The sequence below is a fragment of the Megalobrama amblycephala genome, linkage group LG20 (assembly GCF_018812025.1).
Source record: "Megalobrama amblycephala isolate DHTTF-2021 linkage group LG20, ASM1881202v1, whole genome shotgun sequence".
Lineage (NCBI taxonomy): Eukaryota > Metazoa > Chordata > Actinopteri > Cypriniformes > Xenocyprididae > Megalobrama > Megalobrama amblycephala.
In genome coordinates, this window is record NC_063063.1 from 27867553 (window position 1) to 27891110 (window position 23558).

The following is a 23558-nucleotide window of genomic DNA, read 5'->3' on the forward strand; positions in this document are numbered from 1 at the left end:
CCAGCCTGACCATCTGAAGAATTGGCCAAAACCCCTCTAAAACCAGCCTGCTAAACCAGCTATGAGCAGGCTAGAAGGCCAGCTAATGGACACCAGTTTAGACTGGTTGTAGTCTTTTTGTTGTTGTTGTTGTTGTTTTCATGCTGCGAATAATTATTCATTGCTGTGACGTAACCTAAACACTATCATATATTAAAAATAACACAGAAAAAGTAAACTGCACAAATTATCTTCTCTCTGATTAATTCCATTAAAATCAATCAATGAACTTATACTGACTAAGAATAAGTATATATTTTCAGCAGGGATGGTAGGAGTCAAAGGTAGGAATCAAACACTTTCTGTTTTACATGCTGAATGTATAAAGTGACGTGGGAGGTAACAATTACAAAATAAGGGAATTGAACATTTTCCAGAGGAAATTTCATGCTTACCTTTCCTACATATTGTGCATCTGGACCAATGTGTTCCTCTAAGACAAAGAATTGGTTCCATATCCATCCCCGCTTGGGCCGATGGTGGACCTCTGTTTCTGTGTGGTTGTGAGTTGCATTGTGGCTCCTGGAAATGACTTTGGCCTGGCCGTAATGGCTCGCCTCATAACCCCTCTCCAGAAAACACAGGCACAAAAGTACAGGACACAAACAAGAGCTCGGGTTCACCTTCATGACTGCGAACGGGATCGAAATTCCTAATATTCCGAAACGATTCCAAAAACTACAGCAAAACTCCCAAAGTTCTGCAATATTCCAAATACACAGTGATATTCCACAAATGGTATATTCCAAAGGATATAGATGGTTTCCAAACCCCCCTCCTCCTCCACCTCCTCGTCCTCGTCCTCCACCAACCAGCAGCCACCTCTACTCCTTATTCCCCCTCTCTGATGGTCGTTTGAGGGGCTTGATTTAATCAGATGTCAGACCTGGAGGTCCAGAAATCTTGAACGAGGTTCATATTTCAGTCGTTCATCTTGGAAAGGCAGTCGGAATGCATTTACATCATGCACTCTAAGAGCACTCGAGGAAGAACGCAGATGCGTTCAAGCCCGGATGCAGACGTGTGAGACGACAGCAGCGGCCATGTTGAATCTCCTGTGAAAAGATGAGTTGCACAAGCAATTTTAATGTTTCATATTGTTGCATGATACCACAAGAAAAGGAACATCTCAAAATACATTTAATTATTGGTACAGCATCATTGCTTAATGTGCCTTTTTGTCAACATAGAATTAAAATTGACCATTTATTTTACTAAATGCATGTTGCTGGTCTTCGTTGTAAAAGATTCATCAGTACATGGCATTTCAAGAGAAAGTGTTACTACATCCCAAATCGTATACTATAGTAGGTGAAAAACAGTATGTGACAAGAGTAGTATGTCCGAATTCACAGTGCTCATAAAAGAGCAGACAAAAAGCACCCAGATGACCTACTACTTCGGGCGAGATTCTGAAGTGTGCCTACTATCCCATGGGGCCACAGGAGAGGATTTATGAATGAAAATCAAGCAATGCAGCTGATGCTGGTATGATGTTGGTCACTTGATTATGACAACATGGCAAATGTAGCGCGTCCGAAATTCATTCATATTACACGCATTCATACTAAACAGGACATACTTTTTAGCGTTTGCGAAGTAATTTCTTATTTGCGATTACTTAGTATGCGATTTCCGATGCAGCTTTTGTCTTTGTAATTTTAATTCAAAATCTGAAACGACTTTCCCTTGATAAATTTAACCAATATTCAATTAGCTATTTAGTCATAGTTTCAGCAAACTCAGATTCAGTGTGAATCCATTATGTGTGGACCGGGCACTTTTTACAATTCAATATTTTTGACATTTAAAATTTGGATACACTTTATTTTAAGGTGTCCTTGTTACAGTGTAATTATACATGTAAGTATGGTGTAATAATAACGTACTTACTATATGGTTAGGCTTAGGGTTTGGTTTAGGGTTAGTTGCAGGCAATTATGCATAATATACTGTTATTACTTCTCTGAAAGATTAAACAAGTAAAATGGCAATTTACACCGATGGTAAAGGAAAGTTTGCCCAAAAATGAACATTTTGTCATCATTTATTCTCAGCATCCACTTGGACATTCTTTCATTCCTATTTCATCTTTTATGAAAGATTTCTCAATAACAGAGTCGGACCAACATGAGGGTGAGTAAATGAAGACGGATTTTTCATTTTTGGGTGAACAATTCCATTAAAAGTAATTTATGAATTTTCCTTACAGAGAACCAAAACAACAGATGCTTGGCGCAGTAAGTCCGTAACTAATTATCTCCAAGTTATAATCAATATTTTGCTGTTTAACAAGGCTTGGCATAATGCAGTACCTTTGGATTCAGTCATATGCAGTGACTGCATTGCAGACAGAACACATTCACAATGCAGTCAAATATAGTTTCTCATCCTAAAATTAGCAGCATGTAGATGAGTTAATATGAAGATGTCAAAGTATATCGAATGTAAAATGATTATCTCTCAGAAGGATTGCACTTGTGTAACCTGAAATTTTTGAGTGTTCTTGGTGATATAAGGGGGTTGCTAAACCAGGCAAGGACAAGACACTTTCGTCATGCTTCAGTAATAAACAGAAGGCAAACATTTAATCATGAAATGTGAGAGATCATAGTTTGGAGCTGCGAGCGGCATATTTAGTTTAATGAATGCAGAAATGCTAATCCCTTTCTATGAACTAACAGCACTCTCATCAAGGTTTAAAAGGTCAGAAATATTATAAAATATCATGAAATGTGAGAAATGTAGAGGATTTTGCATTCAGTCAATTACCACAGCAAGTAATTCTGACTTGACTAAAAATATGTTTATGCTAACATACAGTTTTATTAGGGTCGCCTGCAAATGACCATTTATGCTGCATCAGAGAATGCTGAAAATTTGATTTAAACGAGAATGGTGCATGTCAAAGATGCAGGATTTGCAAGAGTGAAAGTTCTTCATGCAACCATAAAAATGATAAACTTTTGCTGCAATGCAATCTGACTATGAAATCTTAAAGATTTGCAGCAATGCCATAGGTGAACCATTGTTGGTTCCCAAAACAACATTTCGATGAACACTTCTTAACAGTTCTTAGTGTGAAGAACATTTTAATAATCAGAAGAACCTTTATTCCACTATAAAGAACTTTTTGTGGAATGGAAATGTTCTATGGATGTTACAGGTTCTTCATGAAACCACAGATGCCTGTATTTTGAATTATTCTGGTTCAGCTAATGAACAAACTCCATTAGAGCTTTCTTTTGTGTGCCTTAACTAATATAAAGAACATATGCATGCATCAATTAATAATCTCATGGAATGGTCTGTATCTACAGTAAATTGAGTTTTTAATATAGAAATCCAATGTGTATGCATTCAACAGTTTGCATTTCTTTAAAGCCAGCTAATTTCAGGACGACAGAACATCCAACTAAGAAACCACTACAGCTTGAGCATGGATGAGAATATAACTCAACCAATGCATCTAAAAGCATTTGGAAGCTTCCAAATCTAATACTGTCATGGGCGTCAAATCCTTTAAACGGTAAACAGTGGAAATCCCCTTAAAAAATGTACATGGATTAAAAATATGTTCTGGATTCTTGGATAATCCTCATGTTTGAGCAAGCTCTTCACTCGGGAAATAATGCAGCTCGCATTTAGTCACTGGTGACACCTATAAAAAGAGCTAGTTGTTAAATCAAGACTTCCATCTGAGAGGGAGACAAATTGTGTATCGTGGTTTAAAAAAAGAGAAGTGTGCATCCTGATCTGTCAGGAATGGACTGCTCTTAAGAATACAAGAGTGTCAGCGTTCTCAGTCAAAAAACTATCCTAAACATACCTGTGTCTATGGACTATCCCTTCAATGTAACTCAATTCAATCAGCTGGATAGCAAATAGCAGAAGGACACTTCCACAAAACAAGACCTTGTATGTATAATCAGTGAAGTGTTTCACAAAGTGCGGTTACTGGAAGAGACCCTGAACATAAAACATGACACAATGTTTAGTGAATAATAACTCACATTTAGATCTGGCCTTACACAAAGCTACTGTATGCCTTATAAGACTTAGAAAACAGCACACAAGCTTCATAAAAATATAATAAAAATAAGTTTAATTTTTTAAAGCTCAAGTCTAACCCCTCCTGTTCAAACCACCCTCTTTAAACGGGACTCGAACCCGGGTCCGCCGACATGGGAGTCGGGTCCTCTAACAAGGAGGCTAAAGACTGCAGTCTCTAGCATCAGTGGCTAGAGCTCCTCTTGAGATCAGGAGATTGAGGTTTACATGCACAGCTCTTTTCAGCCTACGTCTGTTAAGTCCAACCCTCCTATACCTAATTTTCCATGTTCTGCTCCGTTCCGTGCCCCCTTCTGCGAATACGTTTATCGTTAGACACCTAATATATATTGTAAACATGATCTCACCAAGTACACCATGTTCTGGAACAACATTCCAATCAACCAATCAGATTTTAGGGGCAAGTTTACAGTTTATGTCATGTTTAGGCTTACAACAAGGGTTAGTTGCTTCTACACCATTCTTATTCACCTAGAATTTCCCTCTGATTCTAGGGATAACTTATGGGTAAGGTTAGGTTAAGGATATACTAACATTTTCAGACAGGAATGTTGTTCCAGGATCAATAAAACATGTTGATCCAGGAACACGTCCGTCCGTCCATCCATCCATCCATCCATCCATCCATCCATCCATCCATCCATCCATCCGGAAGAAGTGCCCCAGAGGTGTTACTAAGATGGCCCTGAGTGAACTGACTGGCTTCAACCTCTGCACTGCTGCTCTCTGAGGTGAGGTGGTGGGGCATTATCCTGTGGACTGGATTTGACAAGGTGTGTTTGGGATTTAAATTGCTCTGATGTGTGTGTGTGTGTGTGTGTGTGTGTGTGTGCATGTGTGTCAGCACCTCCTGAGTTGCTCTTCAATCAGAGCGCTGATGTAATGATTGTATTCCTGATTATAATTAAAACACCCTTTCCATCCACCACCCCCATTTCTTTTCCTCTCAGTCCATTGGTTAAGGCTCACAGCTGTGTTCAATCAATGGCAGCTGGTTTCCAGTAGGGAGGTATTCATACAGTGGTGGGGACTTTCTCTACTGTCTGATCAGAGAGCAGCAGGATAGGTATTTCAAGCCATAATGGTTTAGATTACAAAATCAGTATTGGGTTCTGCCTTATAAATCTGTATTATTTTTAGCCAGTAAAATGGAATATCAGTAGTGTTTAGAACAGTTTCTCAAAAGAACAGTAGAAACATGCAGTGAGTTATTATTCATATTCAGATGATATTCTTTTGATTTTATTAACATTTTATATTAAACATACTATATTTTATATTATTTCACATATTTTTTTTATTATTAAATTACTTTTTTATTAATACTATTTTTATTCATCAAGCATGCATTAAATTACAGAAGCTTGTTGGCGCCAATAGCTTATAGTGGTTAGTGCACCGACATATGACGCAAATGTGTTCACGGCGACCCAAGTTCGATTCCCGTCTCGAGGTCCTTTGCTGATCCTGCCCCCCTCTCTCTGCCCAATGCTTTCCTGTCTGCTCTCTACTGTCCTTTCCAAATAAAGGCACAAAAAGCCCATAAAAAATATAACTTTAAATTACGGAAGCTTGTTTACGCTTCTACAGTAAAAAAAAAAAAAAAAAAAGTAATTGTGACTTTTTATCTAACAATTGCAAGTTTTTATTATGCAGTTCTGACTTTATATCTCACAATTCTGACTTTTTTCTCAGAATTGCGAGATATAAACTCACAATTCTGTTTTAAAATCAGAAGTTGCATGATATAAACTCGCAATCTTTTTTCCCTCACAACTGGACATTATAACACACAATTGTGAGTTTATATCTAACAATTCTGACTTTATATCATGCAATTCTGACTGTATAACTCACAATTCTGACTGTATAACTCGCAATTCTGACTTTATATCACAATTCTGACTGTATAACTCACAATTCTGACTGTATAACTCGCAATTCTGACTTTATAACTCGCAATTCTGACTTTATATCACAATTCTGACTGTATAACTCGCAATTCTGACTTTATATCATGCAATGCTGACTTTATATCACAATTCAGACTTTATAACTCACAATTCTGACTTTATATCACGCAATCATAACACAGAATCTGCCATTTTGTCCGACAAAGCCGTCAGGAGTTAGAAGATTAACCTCGGTGGAGTTGAATTTGAAAAATGGTGTGTACTGTCTTTCCACATTTGAAACAACATTCTTTCTCATGTTCATTCATGTTTTTTTTGATTCTATAAATTAACTAGTAGGAAGGTTCACGAGTCGCTTGAGCTGAGGAGCTACAGCAATCTGTCACGACACATTAAAGAGCCACAAAACGTTTTTTTATTCGAATTTCTGTACAAATTACACAGTTTGAAAGCTGGGACTTTGTTAAATATCAAAAGTAACCTGCTCTGTCTTGTCTGTCGACGTGTTGTCAGTGTCCTCTTTGCTCTGTGATGGTATTTTTCAGTGTGTGGCGTGACAGCGCCAAGGCTTGTCGGACAAAGCAACAGTAACATTTATTTAATGAAAAATGCATATTAAATTGATGAAAAGTGACAGTAAAGACATTTATAATGTTACAAAACATTTCTATTTCAAATAAATGATATAAAATGAAATAAATTTCAGAAACAGGAGAAAACAACTTCTGTGCACGACGCTGATCCATGGCTGACGAATGTATTACACGCGAGATTATGCTAGCAGTGCGAGTGCTAGTGGCCAGCAGGTGTGTGTGTCCCTTATATTTGCGTCACGCCAGCGGGCGTGCGCTATTTTTCCTGGAAGCAAATTGTTACGCACACTAAACAACAATGTATTACACGCGAGATTATGCAAATCAACACATTGGCGTAATCGTTATTGCATAGGCTAACGTTACATGACAACACAATAGTTTGCCATTGCTGTCTTTTTACTTTTTTTCCCACTTACGTTTGCCTGTGCGTAATCACACGTCACTGAAAGCGCCTGTCAACTTTTTTTTTATACATGTTTATGTGTCGAGTTTTCATCGCACATCTTCTGGGCTGTTCTCATTCATTTACAGACACTCTACTAAATACAGTGATAAGTTATATTTCATTGAATAAAGCGCTAGATGTGGACAGTTCGTCGAATAAACATGACAGCGCACCCGTGAATAGCGCTTACAGGATGTAAACAATAGAAGTTATATCGATTTTTATACCAGTTTGCATGCTTTTGGACAAATATTTACTATGGAAATCGTGTACTGGACTCTTCCCATGGAAAAAAACGTCGATGTCACCATTATACTGCCAAACATTACAGTTCCACGACACAAAAAGGTAAGGACACCCCCTCTCTTTTGTTGTCTTAGGAAATTATTCACGGTCATACAGAATAACAAGTTATCTTGATTGTATAATGCTTGTACAGGTTGAATCAGCATTCTTGTATCTTTCACACAACTTGATAAATTTCACTCAACTTGATCATTTTACTTGATAAAATTTATTGTAAACAAGCGATCAATGTAAACAATGTCACATGTGAGGCCGTCGCCGATCCTTGAACGTAAAGGGGTTAACTATAATAACCCTGATGCTAGTAAAATCTTTACATTGAATAATGTGTGTCAAATAACGTTCTTAGTCCTTCCTTGCTGAAGCTATAACAGTTTACTTTGAACCAAATGAAAATAAATAAAAATATATGGAAATAAATATATAAATATATTAAATTTGGTTTGTGTAACCAAATAACAAATAGGGGCACATGAATATACATACTGCTTGACTTTGATTACTTTGAAATACAGCGGGACTCTTATTTTGAAATGTTTGTATTTTACTTTTGCTGCTCATTCAAGTTCAGATGAGGATTAAAAAAATATGTTGCTAGAACCGTTTACAACACAATATAATATAAATAATATAGAGTAAACTTTTTGAAAATTGATCAGCATTAGTTCATAAGCAATCAGTTGACAAATGTGCGCTAATCATTGAATGCCATGCTCTGAAGAACGCGCAACAGCGCCATCTGTTGACTTTAAAACATAAAGCGCTCACATTTATTTAATTTAATAATAATCACATTAGGGAGTATCGTGATTTGTTTTTCCATCCACAAAATATAAGATGCCTTAAAATGATCGTTTATACTCTTGTTATACTGTTTAAGGCACTGAAGACTTTTAATGACCTTACATTTATCTGATGAGCATGAGCGGAGTGGAATAATGAAAGTGATCAGCATGATTGATATTCAAACGGTAAGCACGCGCTGCATTGTGTGTGTATCTGCAGTCTGTAGAGCCGGTTTCCTATTTTGAATGACGAATATAGACAAATTTATATGAAGAAATATGCAGTTGTCTCCTTTAAAGGTCCCATTTTTCATGTTTTTTTGAAGCTTTGATTGTGTTTATAGTGTGCAATATAACATGTGTTCATGTTTCGCGTGTAAAAAAAACACAGTATTTTTCACATAATTTACTTATCTGTATACCGCTGTTTCCACTGTCATAAAAACGGGGTGATTACTTCCTTGTTCTATGAAGTCCCTCCTTCAGAAATACGTAACGAGTTCTGATTGTGCCAGCGGTTCCTGTGTTGTGATTCGACAACAGCTTAGCGTACCCAGAGCCATAGAGATGGCTCTGAGCGCACCTTGCCACGCCTCTTACCATAACGTGTGCTGCACATAGTTTTACATGTGGATTATTGTGGTGTTGTGCCGAATGAACACAAAAGACAATAATTCCCGAGAGACTGAACTCTTTAATCTCCACAAGCAGCGACAGAAAATGTACAACGTTAGCACACACTCAGAAGAGTACCTCATACGGAAAACAGCCATATACATAAACATAGTCCCCTCTTGTGGCCATTGTGTGCACTGCAGTCCAACATTAACTATTGCAGTAAGGATACCACAATTATAATTTTCGGGAACCGAGTTAAACATAAATTGTAACCATTGATCTCTAAGTACAGCGTCCCTGGGAAGGCCAAACAAAGGTCATTGGACTGCGGGATGAAAATAACAGCGTTTCGACGACATGGCGACAAACACACTCTACAAACGCAACTCTTGCTCTTCTCCGTGGGAGCGCAAAAAGACCACGCCCCCTTTTTTGTGTATTCCTGTGGGCGGAGGTTAGTCAAAAAACTGTTTTAGTGACGTCATTAAAGAAGGAAGTAGAGGGATGTAGTCCAAACTGGCTGTTCGATGTAGGCGACTTCTGTTAAATAAAATATCTCGCTTGGCATTGAACTTTGAGCTTTAAAATTTTACAGATTTTATTTATACTCTAACAACAACATTACACACTAACTAAAGTTTGAAACATGGGATCATGAAGAACGGGACCTTTAAGCAGGAGTAGAACGGTGTGTTCAGATGCAGCTGTTTTGCACCGACGCAGGCAATGCGAGGCGACAACACAGTCGGCTTTTATCAGCTCTAGTTCTTTGGTGTCTGTTTGGTGTGTGAAATTTTTCCCTACTTGTTCATATTTTGGCGCTTTAACTCAGTGAAACATTCACACGCAGCATCTCATTTAATTACGTCAACACAGCAAATGTTGCGATAGGCTACTGATCACGGAACACGGAAATAACATTCAAATTTTACAGTCATAACGTGTGAATTTGTATGGTTGCCAATGGCGACCTCAGCAAAAATATCACTCGCAAATTAATATTTTTAGTCGCAAATGCGACCGTTTTAGGCGCAGTCTGGAGCCCTGCAAAATATTAAGCAGCACAATTGTTTTCAACATTGATAATAAGAAATGTTTCTTGAGCAGCAAATCAGCATATTCGATTGATTTCTGAAGGAGCATGTGACACTGAAGATTGGAGGATTAATGCTGAAAATTCAGCTTTGCCATCAGAATAAGTTACATTTCAAAACATATTCAAACAGAAAACAGCTATTTTAAATTGTGTAAACATATAGAGTTCATTTGGGAAACACATCTGAATTTTGTTTAACACAATAATACATATGTGAGAACATTTACAAAGAGGAGGAAGAAAGATAAGAACAAGTAAGACCAAAAAGTACTGCGAGTCGATAACATTAGAGCAGAGAAATGAGATGGAGAGGAAGAGAATGAGGCCTTGTGTTGCCTGGAGCGAGTATTTTCATGACCTGCTGTGATTTCTCAGTCTGGGCCCTCTGCTGATATCAAACTACAGAAGGAGAGAGGGAGGTATAGAGGGTCAAACTACCTAAGGCAGAAGAGAGAAAGACTAATGATAACCGCTGTTAGAACACACTGTCAGACAGATGGAAGAGTAATCGGTCTAACAGTGAAGTAGACCAATTACCATGCCATAGAAGAGATTATAAATGATCATATAGTGCAATTTACATTACTTAATTGATTAATGCTTCTTTAATATTGGTCTACCTATAAATGGCACCATTTGGTGGGTCTCTAAATCCAAATATTTTTTAACATTTGAACATTCAATTAGATGCATAAGTTGACTTAAAGGATTAGTCCACTTTTAAATACACTTTTCCTGATAAATTTACTCACCCCATGTCATCCAAGATGTTCATGTCTTTCTTTTGTCAGTCGAAAAGAAATGAAGGTTTTTGAGGAAAACATTCCAGGATTATTCTCCTTACAGTGCATTTCAATGGCTACCAACAGGTTGAAGGTCAAAATTATAGTTTCAGTGCAGCTTCAAGGGCTTTAAATGATACCAGATGAGGAATAAGGGTCTTATCTAGCGAATCGATCGGTCATTTTCGAAAAAAATACAACCGTTTATGCTTTATAAACAAAATATCGCCTTGAACGTACTTTCCGCTTCCGCATTCTTCATAATGCTTACGCTGAATGTCCTACGCCTTCCCTATTCAAGTTACGGAAAAACGAACGAAACTGGCGCCGTTTCGTTCGTTCCGTAAGTAGAATAGGGAAGGCGTAGGACATTCAGCGTAAGCGTTATGAAGAATGCGGAAGCGGAAAGTACGTTCAAGGCGATATTTTGTTTATAAAGCATAAACGGTTCTATTTTTTTTCGAAAATGACCGATCGATTCGCTAGATAAGACACTTATTACTCATCTGGTATCGTTTAAAGCCCTTGAAGCTGCACTGAAACTGTAATTTTGACCTTCAGTCTGTTGGTAGCCATTGAAATCCACTGTAAGGAGAAACAATCCTGGAATGTTTTCCTCAAAAACCTTCATTTCTTTTCGACTGACGAAAGAAAGACATGAACATCTTGGATGACATGGGGGTGAGTAAATTTATCAGGAAAAGTGTATTTAAAAGTGGACTAATCCTTTAAAAATTAATTTCTAAATCTGTGATTAAAAAGTTTCTAGCTATGGGTTTACATTTTAGAAACTATGTTGATATTGTACATTTTATCTTCCTATATCCAAACATACACAAATGTGTTTGCTGTGCATATGAATACCTGTGAATGTTAATGAGATTACAGAGCCAAACGCACGAGTGTGAAAGCACCTTAATGTTTATGAGATGTTTGTAAACAAATAATCTTAGAATTGACATGTAATTTGCAATACTGGAAGAGCTTCAAATAACAGGGCTGGAAGAGGCTTTTGGGGAGGTGAGAAAGGTGTCATTAATAACAGGTTTGCTTTCTGTGTTCCTCTGTATGTTTTCGTGAATGCTCAACTAATGTATGTACACTGACTGCCAAATTCTCCCAGCTTACATCATGAAATATACATAAAAGTTCGGAAAGATCAGACGCTCACCAATGAAAGCACTTAGACACACACACACACACACACACACACACACACACACACACACACACACAGAGGCTGAAATGATACTCATACAACTGGAGTTACATTGTGAACAAATCTCTCCAACACTTCATGAATATTCATTCAGTGATGTGAGCAATTTCCACTATCTTTTGGCAGCTGAAGGTGAGAAGGCCACATTGTGTTTTCTGGTTGCCTGTGTTGCAATGTCAGAAATAAATCGCACGGCACCTGCAGGAAATGACAGTTTTGATTTCTGAAGGCAGTTAAAAGTGAGAAGAGATCTTGTTTGCGATTATTCATGACGCCATGCAGCAGCGGGCAGCTTTCTTTCTTTTGGACTTGTCACACAGAGATGCCGGGTGGATGATCAGTCAAATTATGTGTGAAGAAACATTCACAAGTAAGATCTCCTACATACTTCTGGTTGGCAATGAGATTACAGATAGCAAACAGAGACACTGGCTACTGTTTCTCAGAACTTTTCTTTTTTTTTTCTCCTGAGAAAAACATCAAATTAAGGAAAATAGAGACCAGAGTAATCTCACATAAATAAACCAGTTCAGTTTAAAATAAAATAAAATAAAATAAAATAAAATAAAATAAAATAAAATAAAATAAAATAAAATAAAATAAAATAAAATAAAATAAAATGGAGACCAGAGTAATCTCATATAAAATAACACATACAATGAAATAAAATTATGGCTGTCAAGCAATTAAATTTTTTAATCTAATTAATTACACAATGTGGCAATTAATTAATTAATTAATTAATTACTCACAAATTAATCACACACCAATTTTGACAGATAAATTATTTCCAAATGAAAATGTAAAGTCATTGTTGTGTTAAATGAGAAAAACATCAAATAGACATTACAAAACAACGACCATGATTGTTTCATGATGATAGATTTTTCATTTTTGGATAAACTATCCTTTTAATGTTTTTTTTTTTTTTTTTTAATTGATGTGGAAATATGAATTACATTTTTTAATGAAATTATACTCTAAATAAGAAACCAAAACTGTCAGTAGGTGGTGGTAAATGTCATGGTTAGTAAGTCATTGAGTCTTTTTTTTCATTTGATTTTTTTTTTTTTTTTTTTTTTCCAAATGGCTGATTCATTCAGGAATCAAGTAAATGGCTCTCCTTTATGAATGCGCCATTGAATCATTCCCTGCGTCCCAATGTCATTACTATCCATCCTAAATAGTATGTGAGATTAAAATAAGTGTGTCCCAAAGCATAGTATGTTGAAAAGAGTATGCCAAAAGTCCCCGGATGGTCTACTATTTCCGGTAGATTTTCGAAGTGTGGATCCGTGCACACTATAAAGGCTAATATTGCCCATAACCCATTGCGCGTTGGACGAGGATTCAGTTCAGAACTACAAACACGAGTAAAAAGTGTTAAAAAACTACAAAACATGGCGGATATACGCGATCGACGCTGAGAGGTTTGAGTTACTAATAATCATTTCAACCTGATAGAAAATATTTATTTAATGTTATCCATGTTATTTTTCATCTGCAAATACCAATGTGGACTTTTATAAAGATCCGGTTGGCCATTAACTCTTAAATGCATCATTATGCATTAATATGAGGAGAGTTCTCCACATGAAAGACCCACGACTGCTGATCAACGTGCTGCATTTCTCTCCGATATGGTAGGAAATTAGCAAAATGAAATGTGGATGATGTAAGATGATTGACAGGTCAGTTCACAGTGACAGGATGCGACAGAGAGCAAAGACGCAATTGTATGACGTGATAGTATGTCCCAAAGCTTGTCTACTCTTTTGCTACACACTCAAAAGTAAGCACTTTTTGTTCACAGAAAGAGTACATACTTTAAGGGCGTAGTATAAGTAGGCGAATTGGGACGCAGGGATTGGTTCACCCAACTGATTCGCTCAAAATGCAGATTCATCCAGTGACGAATCACCACTGTGTGTTGCTCAGAGACACACAACAGTTCATCTCTGGCTTTATAGGTAATATTTTCATTGGCAAAACTGAACAAAAGCAGACAATAATGTGTCTAAAATATAACAATATTAACTTCTTACTTATTGAACTGTTGTATTAAATCAATATCACATTTGCACTTGTGCTACTTGGGACAAAAACAGCACTTGTGTGATAATGCTAAACTATATCATAATATGAGACAAAAACTCATACAAGGGCATTTTTGCCCCAATCTCTTGAATTTTAGGGGCATATAACTGCATTCTATAGGCTACATCATGCAGTCAGCTGTTGTCCATCATGTTCGCATCAATCAACTGTATGAAATTTAAGATGAACTATGTAGGTCTGGGGCGGTTGTACTATACTATTTGTTTTTGTCAGTGATGCACTGTACCAAATTTTGCTTAAATTTGCCAAGATTTAATTTCAGTATGAATATGAAAAGATTTCTCATTCTCAAATTCAGAAAGACCATATGATCTGAGCTATACTGCATTTTACTTAGCTTTATACTCTGTCAACCAATTTGTTTCTCATTTTTCTCCACAGGAATCTGAGTTGATACCTCAATTGAAACAACTGAGAGCTAAACTGATGGTGAATTCACCCAACAGTTCTCTATATTTCTTCTGTTCATCTGAGCATATTACTAGTCCCCGTCTTACTCATTCTTCTTCTCTTCTCATTGTTGGATCATGGATCCAGAGGAAAGTGACAGCTTTCTTGTTCTGTTCTTCTGGCATGTCTGCAGCCATTTTAGAAGACAACACGAAGCCACGAAAGCCAGTGTAAGCGACATTCTCTGCTCGGGTTTAGTGGCCTAAATCACTCCTGCATCCCATCTGCCACACGTTTGATGAAGAAATGGAGAGGGAGGGGCAGGAGAGAGAGGAAAGGAAGGAGGGAGGGAAAAAGAGAAGGGATTCTCCTGTCTTTCTCATCACAGAAGGAGGACACTGCCTCTGAGACAGTATCCATCTGCTACACTCTGCAGAGAGCCATTTTCACTCTGACAGTCTATTTACCTTTAAAACTCTCTTCATCTCTCTCTCTGTTTCTCTCTCTCCTCATCGTATTCCCTTGCTGCATTGCAGCACACGTTGAGTTATGGTTTCACTGATATCATGTAGCAACAAAAAGCTCTTAACTGTGCAGTGCTGCCCAGCACAAGTCCTACAGTATGTTGGGCTGGGCGGAACCTGTACTGGTCGCAAATTTCTACCATTGAACAGAATACTGATTTTGCAGATGATTTCATCTCGTAGCTATCCATGTGCAGGACGACATTTACACTATAGAAACGATTAAGAAACAATGTGAAAATACAGATGTGACCCAGACAAGTCAAGACTACGAAGAACTTTGCACATCATTTTTACATTGTTAGTTAACTAATGTTAACAAATAGAACCTTATTGTAAAGTGTTACCAATAAATTTTAGTTTATTAAATTTTGGTTTTCACAATTAATTTGGATGTCGTATTTCAAATAAATACACACACTAATAAAAAAAATATAATAATGTTATATTAATTCACTTGATTAAAAATGATAATTTTATTTTAAAAAAAAAATGCTATATATATTTTTTTTCTAATATAATTTGGATGTCACATGTCAAAAACAAAAATAAAATAAATATAATAAAATGTGAATTTGATTCATTGGAGAAAGTTTTTACTATACATTTTAATATAATTTACTATATGTTTATACTACTTGCAAAACAATAATGCATTATCATGCCAAATTCATAACTGTGTGTGATAACAACATCATAACATAAACAAAAGAAGTGTAAAGGTGTAATGCTTTATAAATATATTAATGGTTGTTTCAGTACCACTTGAAGCTTGTAATGCATTATAAAGTATTTATAATGACTTTTATATAATGCCGCTGTGTGCGGTCGCAGGTGTACATTTATTAGCATTTTAAAACAGCTTTAAAGGTCCCGTTTTTCGTGGTTTTTTGAAGCTTTGATTGTGTTTATAGTGTGCAATATAACATGTGTTCATGTTTCGCGTGTCAAAAAACACAGTATTTTTCACATAATTTACTTATCTGTATACCGCTGTTTCCTGCTGTTGTCATAAAAACGGGCTGATGACTTCCTTGTTCTATGAAGTCCCTCCTTCAGAAATACGTAACGAGTTCTGATTGTGCCAGCGGTTCCTGTGTTGTGATTCGACAGCAGCTTAGCGAACCTTGCCCGGAAAGGTCACGCCTCTTACCATAACGTGGAGATGCACACGCTCAGTGTTATTGTAAACATGTATTTAATTTTACCCTATCAATTTGAGCCGGAATCAGACCCGGTGATTGGACTGCGGGATGAAAATAACAGCGTTTCGACGACATGGCGACAAACACACTCTACAAACGCAACTCTTGTGTATTCCTGTGGGCGGAGGTTAGTCAAAAAACTGTTTTAGTGACGTCATTAAAGAAGGAAGTAGAGGGATGTAGTCCAAACTGGCCGTTCGATGTAGGCGACTTCTGTTAAATAAAATATCTCGCTTGGCATTGAACTTTGAGCTTTAAAATTTTACAGATTTTATTTATACTCTAACAACAACATTACACACTAACTAAAGTTTGAAACATGGGATCACGAAGAACGGGACCTTTAAAGGTGCAACAGAAGATGTTTTGTTTTATACATTTTTGCAATATTACTTGAAACTGTCTTTACTAACTGATAAAAGACTATTTATTAGGTGCACTGAAAGGAATAATATCAATATACATCATCTGTGCACGAGGTAGGGTCCTTAAAAACATCAGCCAATCATTTGTGTGATCATCGCATAAATGATTGGCCCTCTGGCTTGTCAATCACTGCCATTATGTTCCTTGTGAGAGACGTGCGCGCTCCAGTAACTTTCCACACTCCACAGGCGCCGCAAGCAATGTTTTTGTCAGGAGACAGGAGTAACAACTGCAGATTATGAGTTACCTGCGGTGAGTCTGACATAATGAATCCACTAACACGACACAGCGAATGCCGGTGGTAAACAAACACTCGTGTTCCAATACTCGTGCACGAGTTTTTGGAGGCGTTCCCTCGAAATGAGCTGTGAAGGAGGGGGTGTTGTTCTTACGCATGCACTTAATTAAAAAACTCACTAACAGTCTTTGGTTTCTCAGTCGTCGAAAATCATCCTCTATAGCACCTTTAATGATGGCTCATCCAATCAGAAGAATCAGACATAATGAATGCATTCCAGTACAGCTGGCACTGTAGTTTTTGATGATCTAATGTGTATGCAGCAGGTAGAAACCCCATCATCTTTAAAAATTGCAGCGTGAACTCTGCCCAAAGATGCTCAAAAGCCCAGGCATGCAGGCGCTGCACATGTGAACAACAGTGAAAGAGTGAAAGATCACATATGAAAAAAAAAAAAAAAAAAAAAAAAAACTGTTCAGTTTCATCTCTTGTTTTGCTGTAGTCAAAAGAATCATGATTAGAAAGACCAAAAAATACTATCAAGAGTACAAAAAACAGTGAAATTAATATATATTCCCCCTTCAACCCTAACCCATTCGAGGCATGGACTCCACCTGAAGGTGTGCTGTGGTATCTGACACCAAGATGTTAGCAGCAGATCCTTTAAGTCCTATAAGTTGCGAGGTGAGTCCTCCATGGATCGGACTTGTTTGTTCAGCACATCCCACAGATGCTCGATTAGATTGAGATTCTGGGGAATTTGGAGGCCAATTCAACGCCTCAAACTCGTTGTTGTGCTCCTCAAACCATTCCTGAACCATTTTTGCTTTGTGGCAGGGCGCATTATCCTGTTGAAAGAGGCCACAGCCACCAGGGAATACCATTTCCAAGAAAGAGTGTACATGGTCTGCCAACAATGCTTAGGTAGGTGGTAAAGGTTGTCAAAGGTTTCCCAGCAGAACATTTCCCAAAGCATCACACTGTCTCCGCCAGCTTGCCTTCTTCCCATAGTGCATCCTAGTGCCATGTGTTCCCCAGGTAAGCAACACACGCACCCGGCCATCCACGCGATGTAAAAGAAAACGTGATTCATCAGACCAGGCAACCTTCTTCCATTGCTCCGTGGTCCAGTCCTGATGCTCACGTGTCCACTGTTAGTGCTTTTCGGCGGTGGACAGGGGTCAGCATGGGACACCCTGACCTGGTCTGCGGCTATGCAGCCCCATATGCATCAGTCACTGATGAACTCGCGCTGTTTGACTAACAGCTTGAGCGCGCTGCTCCAACTATTGCAAAGGGAGCTTTCTTTGATTCGTTTTCTTTATATAATTTAATCACCTGTTAAATAACAGATTATTTTCATCCTACTAAGAGAAACAACGCAAGTTGACGTTTAGTCACGGGTTTGATTTACTGACACACAGACAAAGAACACCTGACTGTACATGAATCATTACATATCAGATCAGGCATTAAAATTAACACAGTTACTAACATGTTGTTGCGTTACTGTCGAGTCCAGGCACTGTACAATATTTTGTAATTCTCAACGGCATGTTTATTGCTTGGTAGCTCGATCTGGTTTAGCATCACGTAGGCCTATGTTACTTAGGCTACCTATTCTATTGCATGTCATGCGCGAATCGGTGGGTGGGGTTAAACAGGCAGGGATGAAATAGGCGTTGATCTTCTTCTGCAGAGGCGGTGCTTGCTGCCCTTTGACGTCATAGATCCCTTTTTGTAAATCCTGTCGTTTGCTGGGTCTGGTGTCAATTAAAGCTTTTATTGGACTGACAAGGAAGAATTCAGCTCTAAAACTTACAGGATATTCTTAAAGTATGATGACCTCTTACATGTCAAAAGCTCAAGGAAAATTTGATTTCTCAGTTCATCACCCCTTTTAACTTCTTGAGCAACAGTAGCTCATCTGTTGGATTCGGACCACATGCATCAATGAGCCTTGGCCACCCATGACCCTGTCACTGGTTCACCACTGTTCCTTCCTTGGACCACTTTTGATAGTTACTGACCACTGCAGACCGGGAACACCCCACAAGAGCTGCAGTTTTGGAGATGATCTGACCCAGTCGACTAGCCATCACAATTTGGTACTTGTCAAACTCGCTCAAATCCTTACGCTTGCCCATTTTTCTTGCTTCTAACACATGAACTTTGAGGACAAAATGTTCACTTGCTGCCTAATATATCCCACCCACTAACAGGTGCCTGTGATGAAGAGATAATCAGTGTTATTCACTTCACCTGTCAGTGCTCATAATGTTATGCCTGATCAGTGTGTGTGTGTGTGTGTGTGTGTGTGTGTGTGTGTGTGTGTATATATATATATATATATATATATATATATATATATATATATAGAGAGAGAGAGAGAGAGAGAGAGAGAGAGAGAGAGAAATACAGAGACACACAAAAGTCCTTGAAACAAACTTTCACTGTGGTTTTTGCAGACAAAATTGGCCCAAATCTGTATTTTTCCCCCCCCCTCATTTCAATCACAAAGTACTACTGCTGCCCAGTTGGAAATGTATAACTGTTCCAAAAAAGTATTGTCTAGACCTCAGCTTTGAAGGAAATATAGAAACCGGACCACTTTGGACTTTAATTAAATACCTCTGCTCTATCGACATTCGTCACATTTCCGCACTGATGGGAGTCACTGAACGCATAAATATTGATTTCAGTAACCTCCATATGACTGCATGCTGCATGCAGGTCAGTTCAGGACCGTAACCAGTTCACACTCAAATCTGATATTGGCCACATTTATAGATAATGTGAACAGCAGAACAAGAAAATCAGATTTGAGCTTTAAGGCCTACAGTGTGAACGTAGTCTAACTTCTTCTCACTTTAAATGAAATCTCCCTTTCCTCTCCTCACATAACATCTCTAATATTATTCCCGATGTGTGACTTGTTCTTGTTCTCAGATCTGTGTGACTGTATTATCACCTGTCTCTCTCTTTCTCATCTGTGTTTTAATACACGCAGTGAGCTCCCTGCTGGGTTCTAAGGTCTTTAACTGCATTTTGGTTGCTAGGAAACAGAAAAGCATCATCAGAGTGGTACCTCTATATGCATATATTCACACAAAATAATACAAGATGAGATACAGTGTATTAGGCCTAAATACAGTATACAATATAATGGAAAAAGGGTCTTATACATAATACCCTGAAGGGGGTCACTTTTTGACAATGACAGAATGACTTTGCATTATCCCACTTATTACATGGCTATTTACCAGTGCTTGGACATGAAATAGTGATCTTAGTCAAATCTATTTTATGTAAGAGAAAAAAGAAAAAAACAATGAGACATGAAACTGAAATTATTGGGGAATTATACATGTTAGTAGTCATTCTATAAATAAATTAGAAAACACACACACACACACACACACATATATATATATATATATATATATATATATATATATATATATATATATATATAAAGTTCCTGTCCTTGATTCTGATTCACGATAAAACATGGCTATGACCGCTTCACCCAACGGTTCTGTATATCACTACACAACACCCTTAGCAACCACTCTTAGCAACGTAAACTGTATGTTCTCAACTGATATTGTTCATTGAAGCTTACTGTATTATGTAGAAGAGTATTGTGAGAAAAAGATCGAGTGAGCGAGTTTATTACCTGGATTCAAATTTAACATTTTCTTTCAGGTCAGTCCTATGTTCATAATAAAAAATCTGTTTAAATGTCCGATGTATTATCTTGTCCTTTTAACAGTTAAGGGGTTTTACCGTGACTGACAGCTCTAGTCAAAGCATTTGTCAATTGTGTCTTGTTCCTTGTTCACAACAATTCAATCTTTTCAATGTAAAAGTCTTCGCTACTGACTGACACACTCATAAAGACAGACTTTGCTGCCATCTAATGGCGTAATAATGTAACTTCTGTTGCTTCTTTTTTCCAGCGGAAGGAAGGCTTTAGTGAAAGTTTAATTCATGAAAGTTGCATTGCTAAATTTTTTTTGCCTTTAATATTTGTATTGTGTGGTAACCTTTTTATAAAAGCAATAAGGTACTCGAGGCTAGTGCTGTATCATGAATGAGTCACGGCTGAAGGGGTTGCAGGGGTTGCTAACAACGCCCTTCAGCCATGACCTATTCACGATACAGCACAGCCTCTCGTACTTTATATGCTTACACACACACACACACATATATATATATATATATATATATATATATATATATATATATATATATATATATATATATATATATATATATATACAGGGTTGGGGATAGAGCTGCACGATTAATCATATCAACCTTGTGCGATTATATGACGCAAAATGCTGCGATTTTATGAAATAAAATAATAATAAGTTAATAAATAAATAAAAAAATAAAAAAATACATGTGTGGACACAACAACCCATTATCTGAGAGCTGTTTGCCCATTTTATACACCGCTAATAAAAAGAAGACCAGTCAGTTTCAGTTTAGGCAGTGGCATGTGTGGCGCGCATGGTCATGACTTTTCCGGTGTGCAGCGCAGAGAACGGGTAAAAATGGATGCGGAGCAAACGGTCACTGAACTGGTGGCAAGAAAAAACGCTACCTCTGTTATATGGCGATATTTTGGCTATAAGATTATAAACCCAGATTAGTAGTGGTTGAAGAGGAAAGAGGATTTAATTCGTATCGCACGCAACATGCAGTTATCGGTGCGCACATGACGCACATACATACAAGGCTCGTGCGCACAGAGAGACAGAGAGCTCGCGAACTCCAAATTGATTTCTCTTTCAGTGCACTTGGATGGTCACATACACGCATTGTGTCAGTCAAAATACCCCTCTCAGCAAGTATTCATGTAAACACATTCAGTTATGTCTTAATTGAACGAGGTGAGAATTCGGATGTATATCTGTCCGATGTGTGCGTGCATGTCTTACTCTTAAAGTGACAGCAACCTATAAATACCTGCTGTTGTCTGTCATGAAAATCAAACAACAAAACACAGCTTTAACAAAGATTAATCTATATTGAATTTATACAATGAACAGTGTCATTTTACATTTAATTATTACATTTCTGTGCATGAAAATTAATACTACAGTTAGACCTTATACTTTATTTGTAACTTTATGTAGTATTTATCTATGCTTGTTGTAATTGGTGTACAGTATTTGTTCTTTTTACAGTCTGTTCACTTGCCTTTAATAATGTATTATTTAGGCTAGCAGTTTATGCTATGGTATCAGAATAGTTTAAGTGGGCTAAGTAATAAATGCAAAGTTAAGTTACCCCCATCCAATTATTTTTTTTTTTTTGTGCTGATCCGAAGTATGATCCGATCTGTGACGTCATAACCGTGATGTGATCCGAACCGTGAATTTTGTGATCTGTTGAACCACTACAGATTAGTAAAGAAACAAATATCTTAAATGGGATTATAACAAGTTTGCAGTAATGCAAAGATGTTATTTAATTTCATAAAAATATTTTAATTTTCAAAACGCTGTGCATTTGTTTGCTGTTGTTGCTAGTTTGAGTTGAGAAATACACATTTCAGCATTATCAGTAATCTGTGTGTGTATTTTCATTGAGAACCAAGCAAGATGACTCATGATACTATTTGTTTATTATATCGCTATCGCAAATCGCAATCGCAATATTGACCTCAATAATCGCAATATGACATCTTCCCCAAATCGTGCAGCCCTAGTTGGGGAGTAACGAAATACATGTAACGATGTTACGTATTTAAAATAAAAAATTTGAGTAACTGTATTTTGTTACAGTTACATTTTAAATAGATGGTAATCAAATTACAGTTACATTCAAAAAGTATTGTAGATTACCAAAGGGATTACTTTGAATTTTTATGTCATTTATTTCATTTCATTGGCTATTAACGTAAGCTGTTTGAGGATTTTTAACCAACGAGCCAATGTTGATGATTCTCCGACTCTGTCTGTTTAAAAAAACGTGCGCTGCCTGTTCAGATATTAGCAACCTGCAGAGTGCAGACATGAGATCGCATGCAGAAAATGGACGGGGAAACGGAATAATGCATTTCTCTAGTGGAAATTCAAAGACAGTTTTACTTATAAACATGAAAAAGGACGTACAGTAACATCATAGTGCAAACCTGCAACAAAACTTCTATCGGCTTCAAAGGATTCAACATCTAATCTGAAAAAGCATCTTGAGGTAGGCCTAAGCTGTTCTTGGTCTTCGAAAATGTTATTTTCCTTATTTACTCCTTATTTTCCTATTTACTTGTACGTTGAGCTTTGTATGGTTATCATTAGCCTACGTATAATATTTATAAGAATTTATTAGGTCTTTGAAAAATAACACACAATCCTCATAGAATTAACATCCACTTAATTGTGCGTTAAATAATGTTTTATAAAGCCAATTTCTTTGTGGACTTTACAGACAAACTTTAAATCTTAATAGGTATATGGCACGTACTCAAGTTCATGATCAAAAATAGAAATTCAGTAGTCCACAGGTCATAAATCCAAAAGTTTTTTTGTTTTATTTTGATATTTATTACGGGCTTGCAAACAAACAGCCTTGTAATAATTTCCCAAAATATCAGGAAATATTTACTAAGCCTGTCAACAGGACGTTAACACAGGCACGCGCTGAAAACAGACACAAAGAGGAGAACAGACGGGCCAGCAGAGAAAATACTGCACCATGCACAAGCTCACTGCTCGTGAAACATAGGAAGAATAATCTAAATATTAAATTGGGGTTGATATGAATGTATCTT

At 37.2% G+C, this 23558-nt stretch overlaps 1 protein-coding gene across 7 annotated transcripts in view; it reads right to left on the reverse strand.

The window, feature by feature from the left end:
• LOC125255269 (cadherin-18) overlaps positions 1 to 23558 on the reverse strand; it is a 265912-nt gene that overhangs the window by 89610 nt on the left and 152744 nt on the right. For 6 of the 7 annotated variants that reach the window (XM_048170339.1, XM_048170341.1, XM_048170335.1 and 3 more), the window contains one exon: positions 435 to 1094. In XM_048170339.1, coding sequence (XP_048026296.1) covers positions 435 to 668 — 234 coding nt within the window. In that variant the 5' untranslated portion in view covers positions 669 to 1094. Of the gene's footprint in view, positions 1 to 434; positions 1095 to 8565; positions 8589 to 23558 lie in introns of those variants that run through there. The other variant, XM_048170340.1, reaches the window with a different exon arrangement.